This window comes from Sciurus carolinensis, chromosome 3 (assembly GCF_902686445.1).
Source record: "Sciurus carolinensis chromosome 3, mSciCar1.2, whole genome shotgun sequence".
Lineage (NCBI taxonomy): Eukaryota > Metazoa > Chordata > Mammalia > Rodentia > Sciuridae > Sciurus > Sciurus carolinensis.
Window position 1 is genome coordinate 61,649,757 of NC_062215.1, and position 16,288 is coordinate 61,666,044.

The 16,288-nt window shown below is 48.5% G+C and overlaps 1 protein-coding gene and 1 non-coding gene across 7 annotated transcripts; both read right to left on the minus strand.

Moving 5' to 3' along the window:
- Nucleotides 1–6,209: 6,209 nt before the first annotated feature.
- Nucleotides 6,210–6,288, minus strand: LOC124981566 (small nucleolar RNA U83B). Its single transcript, XR_007108072.1, has one exon. It is a non-coding gene; the product is annotated as a small nucleolar RNA U83B (small nucleolar RNA).
- A 75-nt stretch (nucleotides 6,289–6,363) lies between these two features.
- On the minus strand, nucleotides 6,364–15,589 carry Serpinf2 (serpin family F member 2). 6 transcript variants are annotated; one of them, XM_047547673.1, is made up of 11 exons: nucleotides 15,472–15,589; nucleotides 14,219–14,285; nucleotides 14,009–14,068; nucleotides 13,847–13,909; nucleotides 13,380–13,581; nucleotides 12,744–12,887; nucleotides 12,421–12,624; nucleotides 11,853–11,995; nucleotides 9,518–9,722; nucleotides 8,537–8,872; nucleotides 6,364–6,535 (listed from the first exon to the last, which is right to left on the minus strand). In XM_047547673.1, the coding sequence occupies exons 2-11, from the start codon at nucleotides 14,279–14,281 to the stop codon at nucleotides 6,510–6,512; spliced, it is 1,446 nt and encodes a 481-aa protein (XP_047403629.1). In that variant the 5' UTR covers nucleotides 14,282–14,285; nucleotides 15,472–15,589; the 3' UTR covers nucleotides 6,364–6,509. The 6 variants fall into 6 exon arrangements, with proteins under 6 accessions (XP_047403629.1, XP_047403630.1, XP_047403624.1 ...); XM_047547674.1 differs by lacking the exon at nucleotides 6,364–6,535 and adding an exon at nucleotides 7,699–7,975 and having other exon boundaries at nucleotides 15,472–15,582; XM_047547668.1 differs by lacking the exon at nucleotides 6,364–6,535 and having other exon boundaries at nucleotides 7,699–8,872; nucleotides 15,472–15,580.
- Nucleotides 15,590–16,288: the final 699 nt, after the last annotated feature.

Here is a 16,288-nt window from a genome sequence, read left to right on the forward strand (position 1 = left end):
TTCTTAAAGCGACCTGCACTCAATTTGGATTCTGTGATTGCATCATTGTTTGGTGTTAACTTTAACCCACTGCTGCTCCTTCCACCCACGAGCCCCAAGACCCACATGTTCACATACTCTTCTCCACCAGATCTTCCTTTGTGCAGAGGTCCTGGTCTTTGATGTTGCTTCTGGGACTCCAGGCAAAATGGTCAACCCCAGAGGGAACCTTGGTCAGCCTGGGGTGGAGGACTGCACTGAGCATAAGGATTTTGTAGGAGGGGTGGGAAGAGAGCAGGTAGGATAGAGAAAACACTGGCCCAGCATGGAGATTCAGAGTTCTTCCTAGTCATTGACTCTCGTACTAACTGGGATCTGGGGCAAGATGACACTCATGGCTCTTCCCTCTCCTTGACTGAAAAACAGAGATAAAAATGGAACTTTTTCAGCTCTGAAATTCTATGGTTTCTGAAGTTCAGAAAGGGAAATGGGGCAAGTATCTGACCAGAGGAAGAAATGAGATATACTAGACACATCAGTACCAAGCGGAGGACTACAATAGAGGCTGCCTGGAAAGGAGAACATTTGTGCCCAGCTCGCTGTGGTATGTATGTATGTATGTACGTATGTATGTATTTGGTACCAGGGATTGAATGTAGGAACACTCAACAACTGAGTCACATCCCCAGCCCTTTAATTTTTTTTTATTTTGAGACAAGATCTCACTAAGTTGCTGAGGCTGGCTTTGAGCTTGAGATCCTCCTGCCTCAGCCTCCAGGAATTTCGGGTATGCACCGCCATGCCCAGTTCTCACCCATGGTATTTAGGAGCTTACACGGTAGTTGTGAAACTAATTACAAGTAATTAGATTATAGGTTGAGTATCCCTTATTTAAATTGTTTAAAACCCGAAGTATTTCTGGATTTCAAATTTTTTCAGATTTTGGAATATTTCTGCTTACATAATGAGAGATCTTGGGGATGGAACTCAAGCCTATACACAAAATTCGTTCTTGTTTCATATACACCTTATACACATAGCCTGGAGGTATTTTATGTCATATTTTTAATAATTTTGCGCATGGAACAAAGTATGTGTACATTGAATCATCAGTCTTTTTATCAGGTCAGCACTCAGAATTTTGAATTTTGGAGCATTTTAGATTTCAGATTTTCTGATTAGGAATGCTCAACCTATGTAACAAAATATTTTCTAAGCAGGTATGACTCTTGGATGATAAAATCCAATAGTTATTCAGAGAAGGAGATATCAAAGAAGGAAAAGGGAGTGCTCTGGGATATTAAACTCATAAAATATAAAACTGCTGGGTACCATAGTGCGCACTTATAATCCCAGCACTAAGGAGGCCAAGGCAGGATTGGAAGGTTGAGGTCAGCCTGGGCAACTTAGAGAACCTGTCTCAAAATACAAAATAAAAGGGGCAGGGATGTAGCTCAGTGGGAAAAGTACCCTGGATTCAATCCCCAGTACCAAAAAGAGGGGGATCACTGAACTCTGAGTGTAACTTCAGTAGCAGAACACCTCTGGTTTCCAAAAGAGAGAGAGAGAGGAAAAAAACAAAATAAAACAAAAAAAACTTGAGGGAGCCTATGAGTATTCTCATACGAAGATCTAGGGAGCAGAACTAGGTTCCTGAGTGAAAACTTTCCAGTGGGCAAGGTTCAGCTTTATAGAAAGAAGTGTGCCAACGGTCAGAGTTCAGTCTCTTTCAACCAAAATTTGTAGAGCACCTCTATGCAAGTCACCGTGCTGGAGACTCAAGGAGGAGTACTGTAGATGAATGAGACTCAGTGCCCACCCTCCAGAAACTCACGGGACAGTGGAAAAAAGATTGTTTCCACATAAGGTGGCCCATTCTACAACAGCCATGTCTGAAGCTGCACCATCCACTACAGTTACCACTAGCCACCCGTGCCTTGCTTTAGTGTAAAGTGAATGTGAAATTTCAGATAATTTATATGAAAAAGGAATAATACCTATATTGGAGTAAATAAAATATATTATTAAAATTTACTTTTTTGTGTGGTTCTGGGGCTTGAACCCAGGGTCTCATGCATACTACACAAGTGCTGTGCCACTATATCCCTGGCCTATTTACTTTTTTCTTTTTCTTTTTCTTCTTCTTTTTTTTTTTTTTTTTTTTTTTTGATACAGGGGCACCTTACTACTGAACTATATCCATAATCCTTTTTTTTTTATTATTTTTTATTTCGAGATAGAGTCTTGGTAAATTGCTGAGACCGGCTTCAATCTTATGATCCTCTTACCTCAGCCTCCCCAGTCACTGAGGTTTCAGGCATGCCCCACTGTGCCCGGATCTATTTACCTAATTTTGAACAGGTATTCTGTTCACATTATTTAAAACCCAAAGGCAGTAAAAGATATACAGGGCTGGGTGCAGTGGCACACACCTGTAATCCCAGCAACTCTGAGGTTGAGGCAGGAAAATCTAAAATTCAAGGCCAACCTCAGTAATTTAACAAGGCCCCGTATCAAAATGAAAATTAAAAAGAGCTAGGGAGGGTGTAGCTCAATAGTGGAGCATCCCTGGTTTCAATCCCCAGGACCACAAAAACAAACAAACAAATATAATAAAAACCATAGAAAATTCTATTTCACACTCATTAGATTGGCAAAACTTAAACATCTGACAATGCCAAGTATTAATGGAGATGTGGACAACTAGGATCTCTTATGCCCACCAGTATGTTTCTTTGTTTTTCAGTACTGGGGATTGATTGAAGCCAGGGGCACTCAACCATTGAGTGACATTACCAGCCCTTTCTTTTTTTTTTTTTTTTTAATTTTTAATTTTTAAAAATATTTATTCATGGCTGGGGGTATAGCTCAGTTGGTAGAGTGCTTGCCTCGCATGCACAAGGCCCTGGGTTCGATCCCCAACACCACAAAAAAAAAAATTATTCATTTATTCACTTATTTTTAATATTTTTTAGTTATAGATGTACACAATATCTTTATTTACTTATTTATTTTTATAAGGTGCTGAGGATTGAACCCAGTGCCTCACACGTGCGAGGCAAGCGCTCTGCCACTGAGCCACAACCCCAGCCCTATTTATTTGTTTATTTTGATACTGGGGATTGAACCCAGGGGCATTAAACCACTAAGACACATCCCCAAACCTTTTTTTGTTTTTTATTTTGAGACAAGGTCTTGATAAGTTGCTTAGGGCCTTCCTAAGTTGCTGAGGCTAGCCTTGAACTTGCAGCCCTTCTGCCTCAGCCTCCCCAGTTTCTGGGATTACAGGTGTGTGCCATTGTACCTGGCACCAAAATATTTTTTAATTAAAAAATCAAAAAGACACCTCTTTATGCCACATCCTCTGAAGTCACAACCCATTTCTCAATCTCTCTTACAGCCATACTGGAAAGAGTTATTTACTCATATATCTACACATTCTCAGTTCCCATTTCCAAACACCTTGCTTTTGTGCCCACTATCTTTTGAAACTGCTATTGCCACCTTCCTGGATGATCTGGTGTTCAGCACTAAGTGGTCACCTCTGTCCTTGACAGCAGGCAGCAGAGTGGACCATTCTCCCTCCTTGAAAACCATACTCCATACGCCTTCATTCTTTTCCATCTCGCACACCTCATCTTTTCTGTCTCTTCTGCTGGCTTGATCCTGGGACCCTTCTTCCTCTCTATTAGCATCACCTCCCCTTCAGTAACTACCTGTGGTTCCATACTTTATTGGGGTGTTAGGGATCTAACCCAGGACCTTGCACATGCTAAGCATGAGCTATACCAAGCCCCTATTCCATGAATTCACATGCTCCCAGGTACATAATTCTATTTCTGATCAAAATATCCAATTGCCTACTTGACCCAGCAATTCCACTCCTACCATGTCCACATCATTTAAACAGGAACACCAATAGGTGCAGTGGTATATGCCTGAAATCCCAGGGGTTTGGAAGGCTGAGGCAGGAGGATCACTAGTTCAAAGCCAGTCTCAGCAACAGTGAGACCCTAAGCAACTCAGTGAGACCCTATCTCTAAATAAAATACAAAATAGGATTGGGGATGTGGCTCAGTGGTTGAGTGCCCCTGAGTTCCATTCCCAGTAACCCCAGCAAAAGAAAATGAGAAGGGATACCTCTAAAAGCAAAAGGGGGTACTAACTAATTATGGTAGAACTACAGGCATAACCCAAACTTTTTCAAACCAACTGGGATGGGCAGTCGGTCACCCTGTGTTCGTGTGGTATTTCCATCATAACTTGTTCAAGATGGAACCTTGTAATCGTCCCTCACTCTACTTTCTGTCTCAGTACAAGGAACTATTACCCATTTCCTTGAAACAAAACAACCAAATGCTGGGAATGTAGCGCAGTGATAGCATGCGTAAGACCTACGTTCCATCCCCAGGACCACAAAACAAACAAGCAAACAAACAAAAGACCTAGGAATTTAATGAGGAGCCCCACATCCTTAAGTCTTCCTTCTCTTCCTTCTCTCATCTCCCACACAATCTGTCCATAAATCATCCTTCTTCTTTTCTTTCTCCTTCTTCTTTTCTTCAGTACTGGGGATTGAACTGAGGGCAATTTACCAGTGAGCTATATCTCCAACCCTTTTTCACTTATTTTTTTGAGACAAAGTCTCCCAGAGTTCCCCGGGCTGGTCTCAAATTTGTGATCCTCCTGCCTCAAGCCTCCCAATTAGCTGGGATTACAGGCATGAACCACCGTGCCTGGCTGTATCCACAAATTCTATAACATCAATCTGAAAAATTCGTCTGGATTCTGACTGCTTCCCTCATTTCCACAGCCGGCACTTTGGGCCAACCTACCTTCATCTCTTGCCTGTCAACCAGTCTTCCTGCTCCTTTGTCCTGTTCCAGTCTGTTTTCCACATGGCACTCAAGGGAGCCTTCCAGAACTTAACTCGGATCATGGCACCCCACAATTAAAAGGCCTTCCACAGTGACAGAGTCATTGCCATCCTTGAAAACAGATCTCACAACCATGAGGTTTTGCTAAAGAATCCAGACAGACATGAGAGCACAGACTGTGTGATTCCTTTATCTAAAGCCTGAAAACAGGAAAAAGCTCGCTGTCACCAGAGGCAGGAATGTGAAGTCTGTTTCTTGCTTTGGGGTGCTGGTTGCACAAGAGTATTTGGTTCATGAAAATATTAATTAGGGTATGGGAATGTACCTCAGTGGTAGAATACTTGCCCAGCCTGTGCAAGGCCCTGGGTTTGGTCCCCAGCACTGCAGGAAAAAAATTCATTACGTTGATTTACAGCTATAATTGTATACTTTGCATATTATATTTAAACTAAAAAATTTAAAGCAAAACACTCTTGCATAGCTTCCCTTTGTACTTGAGATAAAACCCAGACCCCTGACTCTGGCCTGCAAGGACCCACATGATCTGACTCCAACCAACTCTAGTTTCATCTTTTCATTGTTTCTCTGGCCCCTTGCACTCTAATCACACTAGCCTTCCTTCTGTCTCTCCAATAATCCAAATCCTTTTGTGTTCCAGGGCCTTTGCCCTTGCTTGTCACCTCATCCTGAACACTAAATGATCAGGTGTTTCTAAGTGGTCAGGTTCTTATATCTATCCATCTTGCCAGTCAGATGTCACCTTGGAAAGAACTTCCCTAGTTACACAGTATCACAAAACCATATGAGCTTTCTTTCTTTCTCTTTTTTTCTTTCCTTCCTTCCTTCCTTCCTTCCTTCCTTCCTTCCTTCCTTCCTTCCTTTCTTTCTTTCTTTCTTTCTTTCTTTCTTTCTTTCTTTCTTTCTTTCTTTCTTTCTTTCTTTCTTTCTTTCTTTCACCAGGGATCAAACCCAGGGGTGCTTTACAACTGAGCCACATCCCCAGCCCTTTTTTTATATATTATTTAGAGGCAGGGTCTCACTGAGTTGTTCAGGGCCTCACTAAATTGTTGAGGCTGACTTTAAACTTGGCAATCCTCCTGCCTCAGCCTCCAGAGCCACTGGGATTACAGGCATGTGCCACCACACTGCCATGTGAGTTTTCTTTATAGCAGCTCTCATTCTGTTTAATGGATCTTTTCTTTTTCTTCTTCCTGAGACAGGGTCTCACTAAGTTGCTGAGGCTAGCCTTGAACTTTTGATCCTCCTACCTCAGCCTCCCAAGTGACTGGGATTACAGGAATGTGTCCCTGAAACCAACTTGTTTACTGGATCTTGTTTTTGTTTTGTTTTGCTTATTCTCCCAGAAGGAAGGCAACAAGGAACGATGTGCCACTGTGCCTTGTGTTCATTCCAGGCTTCATCACTGAACTTTATCTTGAATTTTTATTTACTATGTAGACCACCCCACCACCAAACTTGGGCAGGGTAATAAAGATCTTGTCTCTTTTTTTATTGCTGCATTCGAAGAGACTGGTGCGCTGCTGGGCACACGGGAGACGCTCAATAAGGAGTTGTAGGGTGAAGGATACCATTAAGACAGCAGACCAGCATCAGGGAAACTCAGGCAATGTCAGTGACCCTGGGCAGTGACGACTAGGCCCTGACCTGGGCACTGGTAGCTGAAATGGAGAGGAGGAGAGTACTAAGACTAGAGGTAAAACTGAATTTGGTTGCCTTGGGTGAGTTAACCTTCCAGTGACTTCTTATCCTCTCTCAAGACAAAAGCCAGTTTTCACCATGGCCCTGGAGCCCTAGTGATCCATCCCAGCAACTCTCTGGCTCCCTCCTCCTCCTCACTCCTTGCCAGCCCCACCATCTCCAGCTGATCTCCGACCCCTGGCCATGCCATGAGGCAGGGGCCCTCTGCACTTGCTATTCCTCTGCTAGGCAGCCCTCAGCCAAGAATTCTGTGGCGACCTTCCTCACCTTCTTTAAGCCCCAGCTCCAATGTCACATTCTTGGGAAGTCCTTCCCTCCCGGCCCTGTCCCCTCTCCTATTCACTTGTCACCATTTTTCTCCTGGAAGCAACATACCATGCACTTCTCTTGTTTATCCATACTGCTAACGCATGAGCATGGAGAAACCAGGTCTCTCTGACCTCAAGGCACTTGTTCTTTTTGCGTTGCTAGGGATTGAACCCAGGGCCTTGTACTTCCGAGGCAAGCACTCTAGCAACTGAGCTATCTCCCCAGGACAAGGCACTTGTTCTTAACCACTGCACATTAGGACCCAAGTGGCTGCTGCCACATGGACACCCTGCACTCACAAAGGCCCAGCAGGGAGGTGTGGCCACGCCCACAGGCCTTAGCACTCCCCGCCCACTTGGACACCCAGGCCGCCCCCCAGCTCCTGGGCTCTCACAGAGGAAGTTGCAGCCCTGGGCCAAGGTACCCCCAGCTGTGTTCCCTAAATCCTCAGGCATGATGGTCTCCAGCTGTCAGCCTGCCCCCGGCTGGCGGGCGCCGGCTCCTGGCAGAGGGGCTGATGTGTAATTAGAAGCCCCGCAAGCACCCTAATTGCCAGTTCTTCTTGCAAACCCGGAGGCTGGGGCTATTCTGAGCTGTCCTTGTTGCCGGCTGCCTGAGGCATGTAAAGAGGAAGAGGCCGAAAGCAGAGCCAGGCTGGCATGGAGGTGGCCCTGGAGAGGACTGGCGTGTGGCCCAAGACCAAACGTGGCACAGAGAGGTCTCACTGCAGTCTGCTCTGAGGCCGCCTCCCTGCCTCCCTCCACCCCCACTTGCTCCCCGCCCATGCTCAGAACAGTGACATCCAACCAGCCTGGCCCATTCATTCTTTATTCGGGTGGCATAAAAATCACTACAAAAACTTTACAAAAGAGCCTTAGGGAGCTCATGGGACCCTTCCCTGCTCAGCCCCTGAGCTAGCGGGCAGAGGAGGAAGACAGGAGAGGAAGGGAAGGGAATCCTGGCAGTGTTGGCATCTCTAAGGATGAGGGTGTGCAGATAGGAGATCACCACGGGTGGGACAGGACACCTGGGGTGGGCTGGAGGCTGGTAGGCCTTTAGCAGGTTACATCAGAGGTTATGTCAACTTCCACCTTCGGGGAAGGATACAAGGTCCCATGAGAGGCAGAGGTGGGACCTAGGGCAATGCTCTGCCTTCTGAGCCACCACCAGGGCCTCTCTTCTTCCTAGTCAGGATATTCTGGGACAAGTCCAAAGACAACCCCTGCACCTGTGCCTACACACAGGGTGGTGTCCCAGCTGATTTAGGGACTAAACCAGCCTACTACTTCTTGACAAAACTGGATCCACCACTGCCCTACCACCCCAGCCCCCAAAAGGACACCCTCTGAGCCTCTTTGGAAGAAATAAAGAGGGATTCAGCCCACTGTTCCCAACTGCTGGCCTCCTGGCTCCACCCCACCCAACAGACTCCCCAGGAGGAGCTGGAAGAGAATGGCTCCTCTCCTCTCCCAGAATGCCCACCGGGTCCACCCCCATCCCACAAAACTGGTTAGAGTCACCCAAGTTGAGAGGCTGGTCCAGGTGGGGACTCAGGATGCTGGTGACCAGGGCCCCTCACTTGGGGCTGTTGAACTGGGGGTAATCCTCCTCTGAGGGGGGCATGAGTTTCAAGTCAGGGCCAAAGGGCTTGCCTCTGTGGAGGAAGGCGTTCTGGTCCTGGAAGAAGTCCCTGTTGTCAGGGGAACCCTGCTGCTCCTGGAGCTCAGGCTGCGCACCAGGGTTGGGGTTCTTCACACTGCCCACAAAGAGGGGCAGGCCTGTGGTGTCCTCAAGGATGAAAAAGAGGAAGGGGCGGTTCACGCTGAAGGAGGAGAGGGACATGCGGGACATGGCCGTGCTGGTAGCGGCAGCTGCCTCCACGCCGGCCTCACTGAGCTCCAGTGTGGACTGATGCTGCACGCTGGACACCACCAGCATCTGGTCCGAGATCCCACGCAGGTCTGGAGACTGGAACAGCTCCTGCAGGCCTGCTCAGGGCAGCAGATAGCTGATTAAGACCACCCTCTCCCGAGGCTGCCTGGGCCTGTCTAGCACCCTGGCCAGGGAACACCTTGAACCCACAGATTGCTACTTAACTCCTGTTTAACTTTCATGTTTTGCCTTAAACAGCACTTCCTCTAGGAAGTCTTCTCTGATCCCCAGCCCTAAAGTCTAGAGTGGGTACCTGCTCAGTATTCCCCCAGGTGAGCTGGACAGACGCCCTCTGTCTTTATCACTTAAGATGGACTATAAATACCTGAATCCTCAGGTGCCTACCCCATTAGACTGAGCACTCTGTATACAGTGGGCTCTCAGTGCCTAGCACAGTACCTGGAATATAGAAGTTGCTTAGCAAATGATGGATGGGAGATGTACCCCAGCTTCTCAAACCCCTTCCAGGAGAGCCAGCAAGGCTCACATGCTGCCCAGGCTCTCTACCTAAGGGTCTTTGCAGTGTTCTCTCTCAGGCAACACTGTAGTTCCTCACACCCTGGGTTGCCCCAGCTCACCTCAGGACAGAGGGTCTAAGGACTCATATCAAACCCTTCCCCCAAGCCCCAGAAAAAGACAGGATTTAGAACCAGCTCTGACTCAGTCCTCTCCTTGCCCAGCCCCACACCAAGCCACCTTACCCAGCTGGCTGAGTATGGTCACCAAGTCCAGATGGTGTTTCAGATGCAGTTTAGGCAGCCGCACCTTGGTGGGCCTCTCCCGCAGCAAGGGCTGGTGCAGAGTGTCCCAGCTCAAGTTGGCCAGTATCTGGGACATGTTCCACTCAAAGTGGGTTGGCACCATGACCACAAAGCTCATGTTGTTCTTAAAAGGGAAATGAGCCACCTACAAAGAGGAAGGAGAGAACATGAGGACTAGAAAGCATCCAAATCTACCTGGGGTCTGGGCCAGAATGTACTTTTTGAGACAGACTGGGGATCAAGTTCATCCTGATCAACATGTGGCTTGAGTTCACTGAGCTTTCACTTCCTCATCTGTGAGGTGGAACGCCACCACCTGACCCACTGCAAGTTGACATGAGATGGAACAAGATAATACTTTTGAATATTCTAGCATTGTCTGCACTCATAGGCTGCACTGGATAAATAAAGAATATCTCACTGGGCACAGTGGCCTATTAGTGGCCGAGTCACTAATTCCAGTGACTCGGGATGCTGAGGCAGGAGGATCACAAGTTCAAAGCCAGCCTCAACAATTTAGTGAGGTCCTAAGCAACGTAGTGAGAACCTGTCTCCAAAAAAATTTTTTAATTAAAAAAGGACTGGGGATGCTGTAGTTCAGTGGTAAAACTCTCCTGGTGTTAACCCCAGTACCAGAAGTAAATAATGTCTCTCTTCTCATTCCAGCTAGCCATGTGAATGGGCTAAGAAACCACCTGTCTTTGCTTCTCACCTTCTCCATATGTATAATGGGCAGGGTCACTGGTTTTCAAATCACCCTCGCATTCTGTGCAGGGGCCACTGCAAAGGGTAGTACCCTCCCCTGTCCCTCTCACTTCCCCCAGTGATTTTGTCAGCTGTGTATATACGTTGAGTTTCAGGGTGGGAGCTCTTGCAGCTGGGACTCCCTGGGTTCGAGCATAGCACATACCAGCAGGGAAAGGAGCACCAGGTCTGGTTTCATGGGCCCGAGAAAGAGGAAGGCTAAGGAGGATGGGGAAATGGAGACAAAGAAGGAAGGAAGAGTGGGCAGGACACAGCCTGGAGGGAAGTAGCAGGAAGAAGAGAGCCCATTGGGAAGGGAACCAGACCAGCCTTCTTTCAGGATGAGCTGGAGAGAAGCCATCCTAAGCAAGTGCTCTACCACTGTGCCCCACTTCGATCCTCCTATTGTTTTCTTTAAATTTATTTATTTTTAAATTTTGAGACAGAGTCTTGCTAAGTTGTTGAGGGCCTCACTAAATTGCCCAGGCTGACCTTGAATTTGTGATCCTCCTGACTCAGTCTCCCAAGTTGCTGGGATCAACAGGCCTAAACCACAGTTCCTGGCTTAGCTCCTCCTTTCTAAGCAGCACTGTGTGAAAGCTCAGGTGGAATCTCCCAGGCTTGGAGGTTACTAAGGTGCTGAGTGGCTACATGGCTGCTGGGATGGTCCCTGTGCTGCCCCACAATCTGCAGGTCCTTGGAATAAAACCACATCACCAAAGGTCATCTAGGTTTCAACTCAATGCCCCCTCTTCAAATAATTCTCCCTGACCACCATGTTACTACAGATCTCCCTCCTCAGCCCCTCCTCTTTCTTTCCCTCTTTCTTTCTTTCTTTCTTTCTTTCTTTCTTTCTTTCTTTCTTTCTTTCTTTCTTTCTTTCTTTCTTTCTTTCTCTTCTCTCTCTCTCTCTCTTTCTCCTTTATGGCACTTTACTCTAAAATGACCATGTGCCAAGTGCAGTGGCACATACCCGTAATCCCAGTGGCTCAGGAGCTGAGACAGGAGTATTGCGAGCTCAAAGCCACCCTCAGCAACTTAGGGAAGGCTTCAGCAACTCAGCAAGACCCTGTCTCTAAATAAAATATTAAAAGTGGCTGGGGATGTGACTCAGTGGTTAAGCACCCCTGGGTTTAATCTCTGTTACCAAAACAAAATGAAAATGAAAAAAAGTTTTTAAATATAAAAATTTTTAAAAAATTGATGGTGCAAATTTACATTTGCTCATGTACTGTGTATCTTCCCTTAAGAGGAGGACCCTGGTCTCCACTAAAACCCCACTGCCTAGAACAGTATCGCCCATAACAAATAACCAATATATTTTCATTGACTTAATAAACTTCAAAGATCCTGGAGCCTCGGTCCTCCTGGGTGGAGTCATAGTGCAAACTTTCACAGCCTCCTGCCTCAGGGTCAAGACTGCAAGGAAAGTGGGGCATCCCCTTCACCCCTGTGGCTACTCCACAGCCTGCTTCCTCCCTTCCCTACCTCCCAATACCCAGGCCCAGCCTGCTGGGCCTCCAAGGGTGACCTGTATCTCAGGCTGCTCCAGCAAGAACCAGCGCAGGGGGTAGGCATGGGCTTGCATCATGTCCACTGGCACCGTAAATTGCTCGTCCAGGTGGAAGGAGCCTCTCTGGGTGAGGCTTGGGTCAAACTTGCTCCTCCAGAAACCTGCAGCCAGGCAAAAGGCAGAGGCCATGTAGCCCAGAACCAGGCTCTTGCCTATCCTATCTAGAACCCAGTCCAGGGACAAGCAGTAGAGGCCAAGACCCCAGGGGATACTGTGCCAGTTAACAGTTAATTTGAGGTTCTTTGTCACATTTCTAAATCTGGGCTTCTGTTTCGCCCCTCCCCTGCAATGCTCCCAGGAACCCTCCTGGGTCTTTCTGGTTCCCATTTTCTCCCAAGATATTTTATCTTCAACAATCTCATTCCAGGTCCTGAGTCTACTCCCCACCACACCCAGAGAGCCCCCTGCCTGATGACCCAGCCTGAGGAGGAAGAAGGACCCTCGGAAGAAAGCCTGCACAACACCACTCAGCCTACAGGGCAAGGGGAGAGCTACCAGGGCAAGGGACTTGAGAAGAGGAGTGTACCCTGAAAGTAGATGGCATTGAGGAGAAGCAATACAGTATTATCTGGAAGCTCTGAAAGGAAATTCTCAATTTTTCCCTCTGTGGCCTCTTTCACCCATTGGTTGATGTTTGTCAGGTCTTCCTCCTGCCTTCCCACCAGGTTCATGGGCTTTGCACCAAAGAGTTGTTCTGATTGCTCCAGGAAATTCTCTTTGATGGGAAATCCTAAACACAAAGGGCCACAAGCTATTCCCAGGGCTGGGGACTCCATAGTTACTAATGCCCCAACCAGCTACACGAGGCCAAGTCCATCTCCCTCACCCTCCTCCCATGCAGGGGACTACCTTTTTGCAGGTACATTCTGGCAGCCAATCGAAATGTCCCAGGGCCCAAGTTCTGACAGAGGTGGCTCAGCAGATGGGGGAGACAGGGTCCTGAGTCTGCATGCAGTACCTGTTGTAAGCTCTTCAGTGTTTGGTTCTGAGCACCTGGAGGGAACCATGTGGGCTGAGGCCCTGCTGGGGGCTTCTTTCCAGCCCCATTTCCCATTCCAGCCCTCTCAGATACCCACATTGAGCATGCCCATGGGATAACATACTTTCCTCCTGTATCCACTGACTGACGGAACTCCCAAGGTCTACTTTCATCTCTGCTGTTCACAGGTTGGTGAGAACCTCACTCAAGTTACCTTCCATCTCTGGACCTCAATTTCCCACAATGAGATCCTCAAGTCCAGTGGGAGATAGCATAGCTATCAAACACTTATATAAAAATCACTAGAGGAACTTGTAAATAAGCACATTCTTAGGCCCAATCCCTGGGAATCTGATTCACAGAGACTGGTGAGGACCCAGGAATCTGCATTTTTACCAAATGTCCATGTGACCCTGATGAAGGAGCCATCCACTGATAACCTCTGGAGTAGTGAGTTCCTACTGGCCTCTCAATTCTGCTGGTCTGGATAAGTGCTGCCACAGTACCTAGTGCCAGGTGAGACAGAGCCAGGGCCACACTCAGGGGTGACAGGATGAGGTTGGGGCTGGTGGACCTTTGGGCCACCAGGGAGAACAGGTCAGCGGTGAAAGACATTATGGCCTGAGCCAGCCTGCGAGTCTCCTCTGGGGTTGGGGCACCTTTGCAGTCTCCTGGGGACCTCTTCAGGGCAGTCAGGCCACCAGGCTCCTACAGGGACAGATCGGGGTCAGTGAGATCAGAGGGGTCAGCCCCAGGTTCTACATTGAATGTCTCCTTCATAGACCCTGTGTCTGATTATAGAAAGGCCTTGTCCCAGACAAGTGGAGTGGGAACATCACATGATGATCCTTTCCACCCTACCCCTTCTGGCCTCTGAACTCTTGAGGTTCAGCTTCAGGGCCATGCTTCCCAGTTTCCTTGCCCCTTCTCCCTCTGGCCCCACTCACTCTTCCCCAGCCCCACCTGGTTGTACCTGGTTGCCCAACTTGAGGAGGGCAAGCGGGGGCACCTTCTCCTGGGCCTGCCTGATAATTGACTGCAGAAAGGAGGAAGCAGATGGAGCGCCATCTTTCCCACAGGTCCCACACCCTGCCCAAGCCACAGACAAGACCCCTCAAGCCCTCCCTTCTCTCACATGCACCTCACTGCTCAGTACTTGCTGGTCCAAGGGCTCCATGGCGCTCACAGGAGAGAACTGTTGGGAAAGGGGTGAGGAGAAGAAGGGGAACCCCCTTGAGCCAAGTCCTCACTGGATCCAAACCCCTTTAGCCCCACTGGTTTCCCCCATCAGCCACTTCTTCAACTTGATGGACCCAGCCTCACCCAGACCTCAGCCCAGCCTCACCACAGAGCAGGGGCCTTGCAGGCAAGACAAGCCGAGCACCAGGAGCCCTCGGAGCAGTGCCATGTTCCTGTGTTGGGGACAGGAAGGCTCAGTTCCCACCTTAAGCTCCCATACCAGCTGGTGGAATGCTGCCCACACATTCACTGACACCACTAAGCTACACACCAAAAGCACGTAAGCAATTGTTCTCAATCTGAAGGGTGGGATTTCCCTGACTTTTTTCCCCTTTGTAGTTTCTAGGTTTTCCCATTTCATTCCCTAAGGATATTTTGGTTAATCGGGAGTTGTCAGAGTTCTCATTCTTCTAGGGCTTGCATTATTAATCAGACATGGGTTTGAATCTAGGCTCTGCCTCCTTTTTGGAGGACCTCAAGCACCTCTCTTACCCGTTTGGGCTTTGCCTTATCTTGGAAAATGGTGGCAGAAGTCCCTGCCTCCTCACATGTGGATTGTGAGGACCAAAATAAGACAGTCTTTAAAAACGCTGAGTACAACGCCTGGCCCTCTGCGGATGGAAGCTGTCAGTCTAGTTCCAGGCCCACTACTGTGGGAAGCCTGTCCTGAGCCTCTCAGAAGGGCTCCAACCCCAGACACCCTACCCAACCTGCTGTGTCTGTTTGGTCAGCCTTAACTTAGGCTGGTCAGGTCTTGCCAACAGAGTGGGCAGACCTGTGAAGCCCTGAGGCTCAGCAGGGGTGGTGGGATGGCCAGAGGACTGCCTCATTGACCCAGCAGTAGAGCCCAATGAATGACTGGTCCAGCCACCTTTGGACTTATGGAAATCATAAGCCTCGCCCCTCACTCTGTCCCAGGCCAGTTCAGGGAAATCAGGCCGATGGGTGGGAAAGGGCATGTCTTGGTTTAGGGGTGGATAAATCAGCCCTAGCCTTGACCTCTGAGATGGTCTCACATGCCCCATCATTACCCCTCCCCTATTTCAGAGCCAATTCTTCTGGAGAATCCTTCTGGAGAATCCTTCTATCATCCCTGAGCACACCTCCCATCACACATAAGAGCCCTTGGCCAGCCTGATCTCCAACCTAGGCATTTGACTCTTCCTAGCAAGAAAAGGCCTTATTTTTCAAGTCCCAAAGGGACTCCTCTTAGAACTCCCACCTTGACTCCTCACTATCCCAGGAGTCTGCAAAACTATGGTCTTCCTGAATAAATTCAGCCCTGATCCCTCAGCCAAGTGAGCAGCTCCCTACCTCCTCTCCTGCCCCAGGGGCAGGCTGAGCCACCCTCCATCCTACCTTGACAGGTTCCTTGCTGCCGCACACGATGTTCCTCTGGCCCAACTCGGGTGCTCCCCACGCTCTGGCGGGCTTCACCAGCCCAGCCAAGCCCTCCCCTCCCACTGAGACCTTTGCTCTTAGCCAACCCCTGTTCAGATAGCTTTCTCTTCTGGTAAATATTGACCTGAACATCCGGTTAAACATTGATATGAGTGCCAGAAGCCCCTTTTCTACAGGGGTATCTAGTCTTGAGACAACCACACAAATCCTCTGTGGATTTGGATCCCACCTGAGAATGGAGGTTCAGAAGGAGACAGTTTAGGATGCTAAGTCTTACCAGCAACACCAAGTCTGATACAGGACACACAGGGTTCTGGCGCTGTTAGACCTCCCAGTGGAGATTATCCCTGGTCAGTCCAGCTCAGAGAGGCTACGTGTCCTGCCCAAGGACACAGAGCTGGGTCCAGAGTCACATCCAAATTCCCGCTTCTAATGTCCCCTCCTCCCCCCAACAGCTGCTCCTCATCCCAAGGGGAGGGAAGGAGAGGCTACAGGAGCGTATACAGAGAACCAGCCACAACCCTTACAAATCTCATATTCTGGCTGGCTGCCTTCAGACTGAGCCAGAAGTCAGGGCGTGAGAGAAGAGAGATAGAGGGTTGCTGTCTCCACAGGTGTTCTTCCTCTTCAGGAGCAAAACTTGTTTGTTCTTCCTAAGAATGAGGGTTTGGGAAACTAATTTAAAGCTGCACAAACCACAATACCTGTACCCTCTATCACCTGAAGAGCAATAACAATCAGGCTGCCTCCCTACCTTTCTGCCCTGTTCCTCATC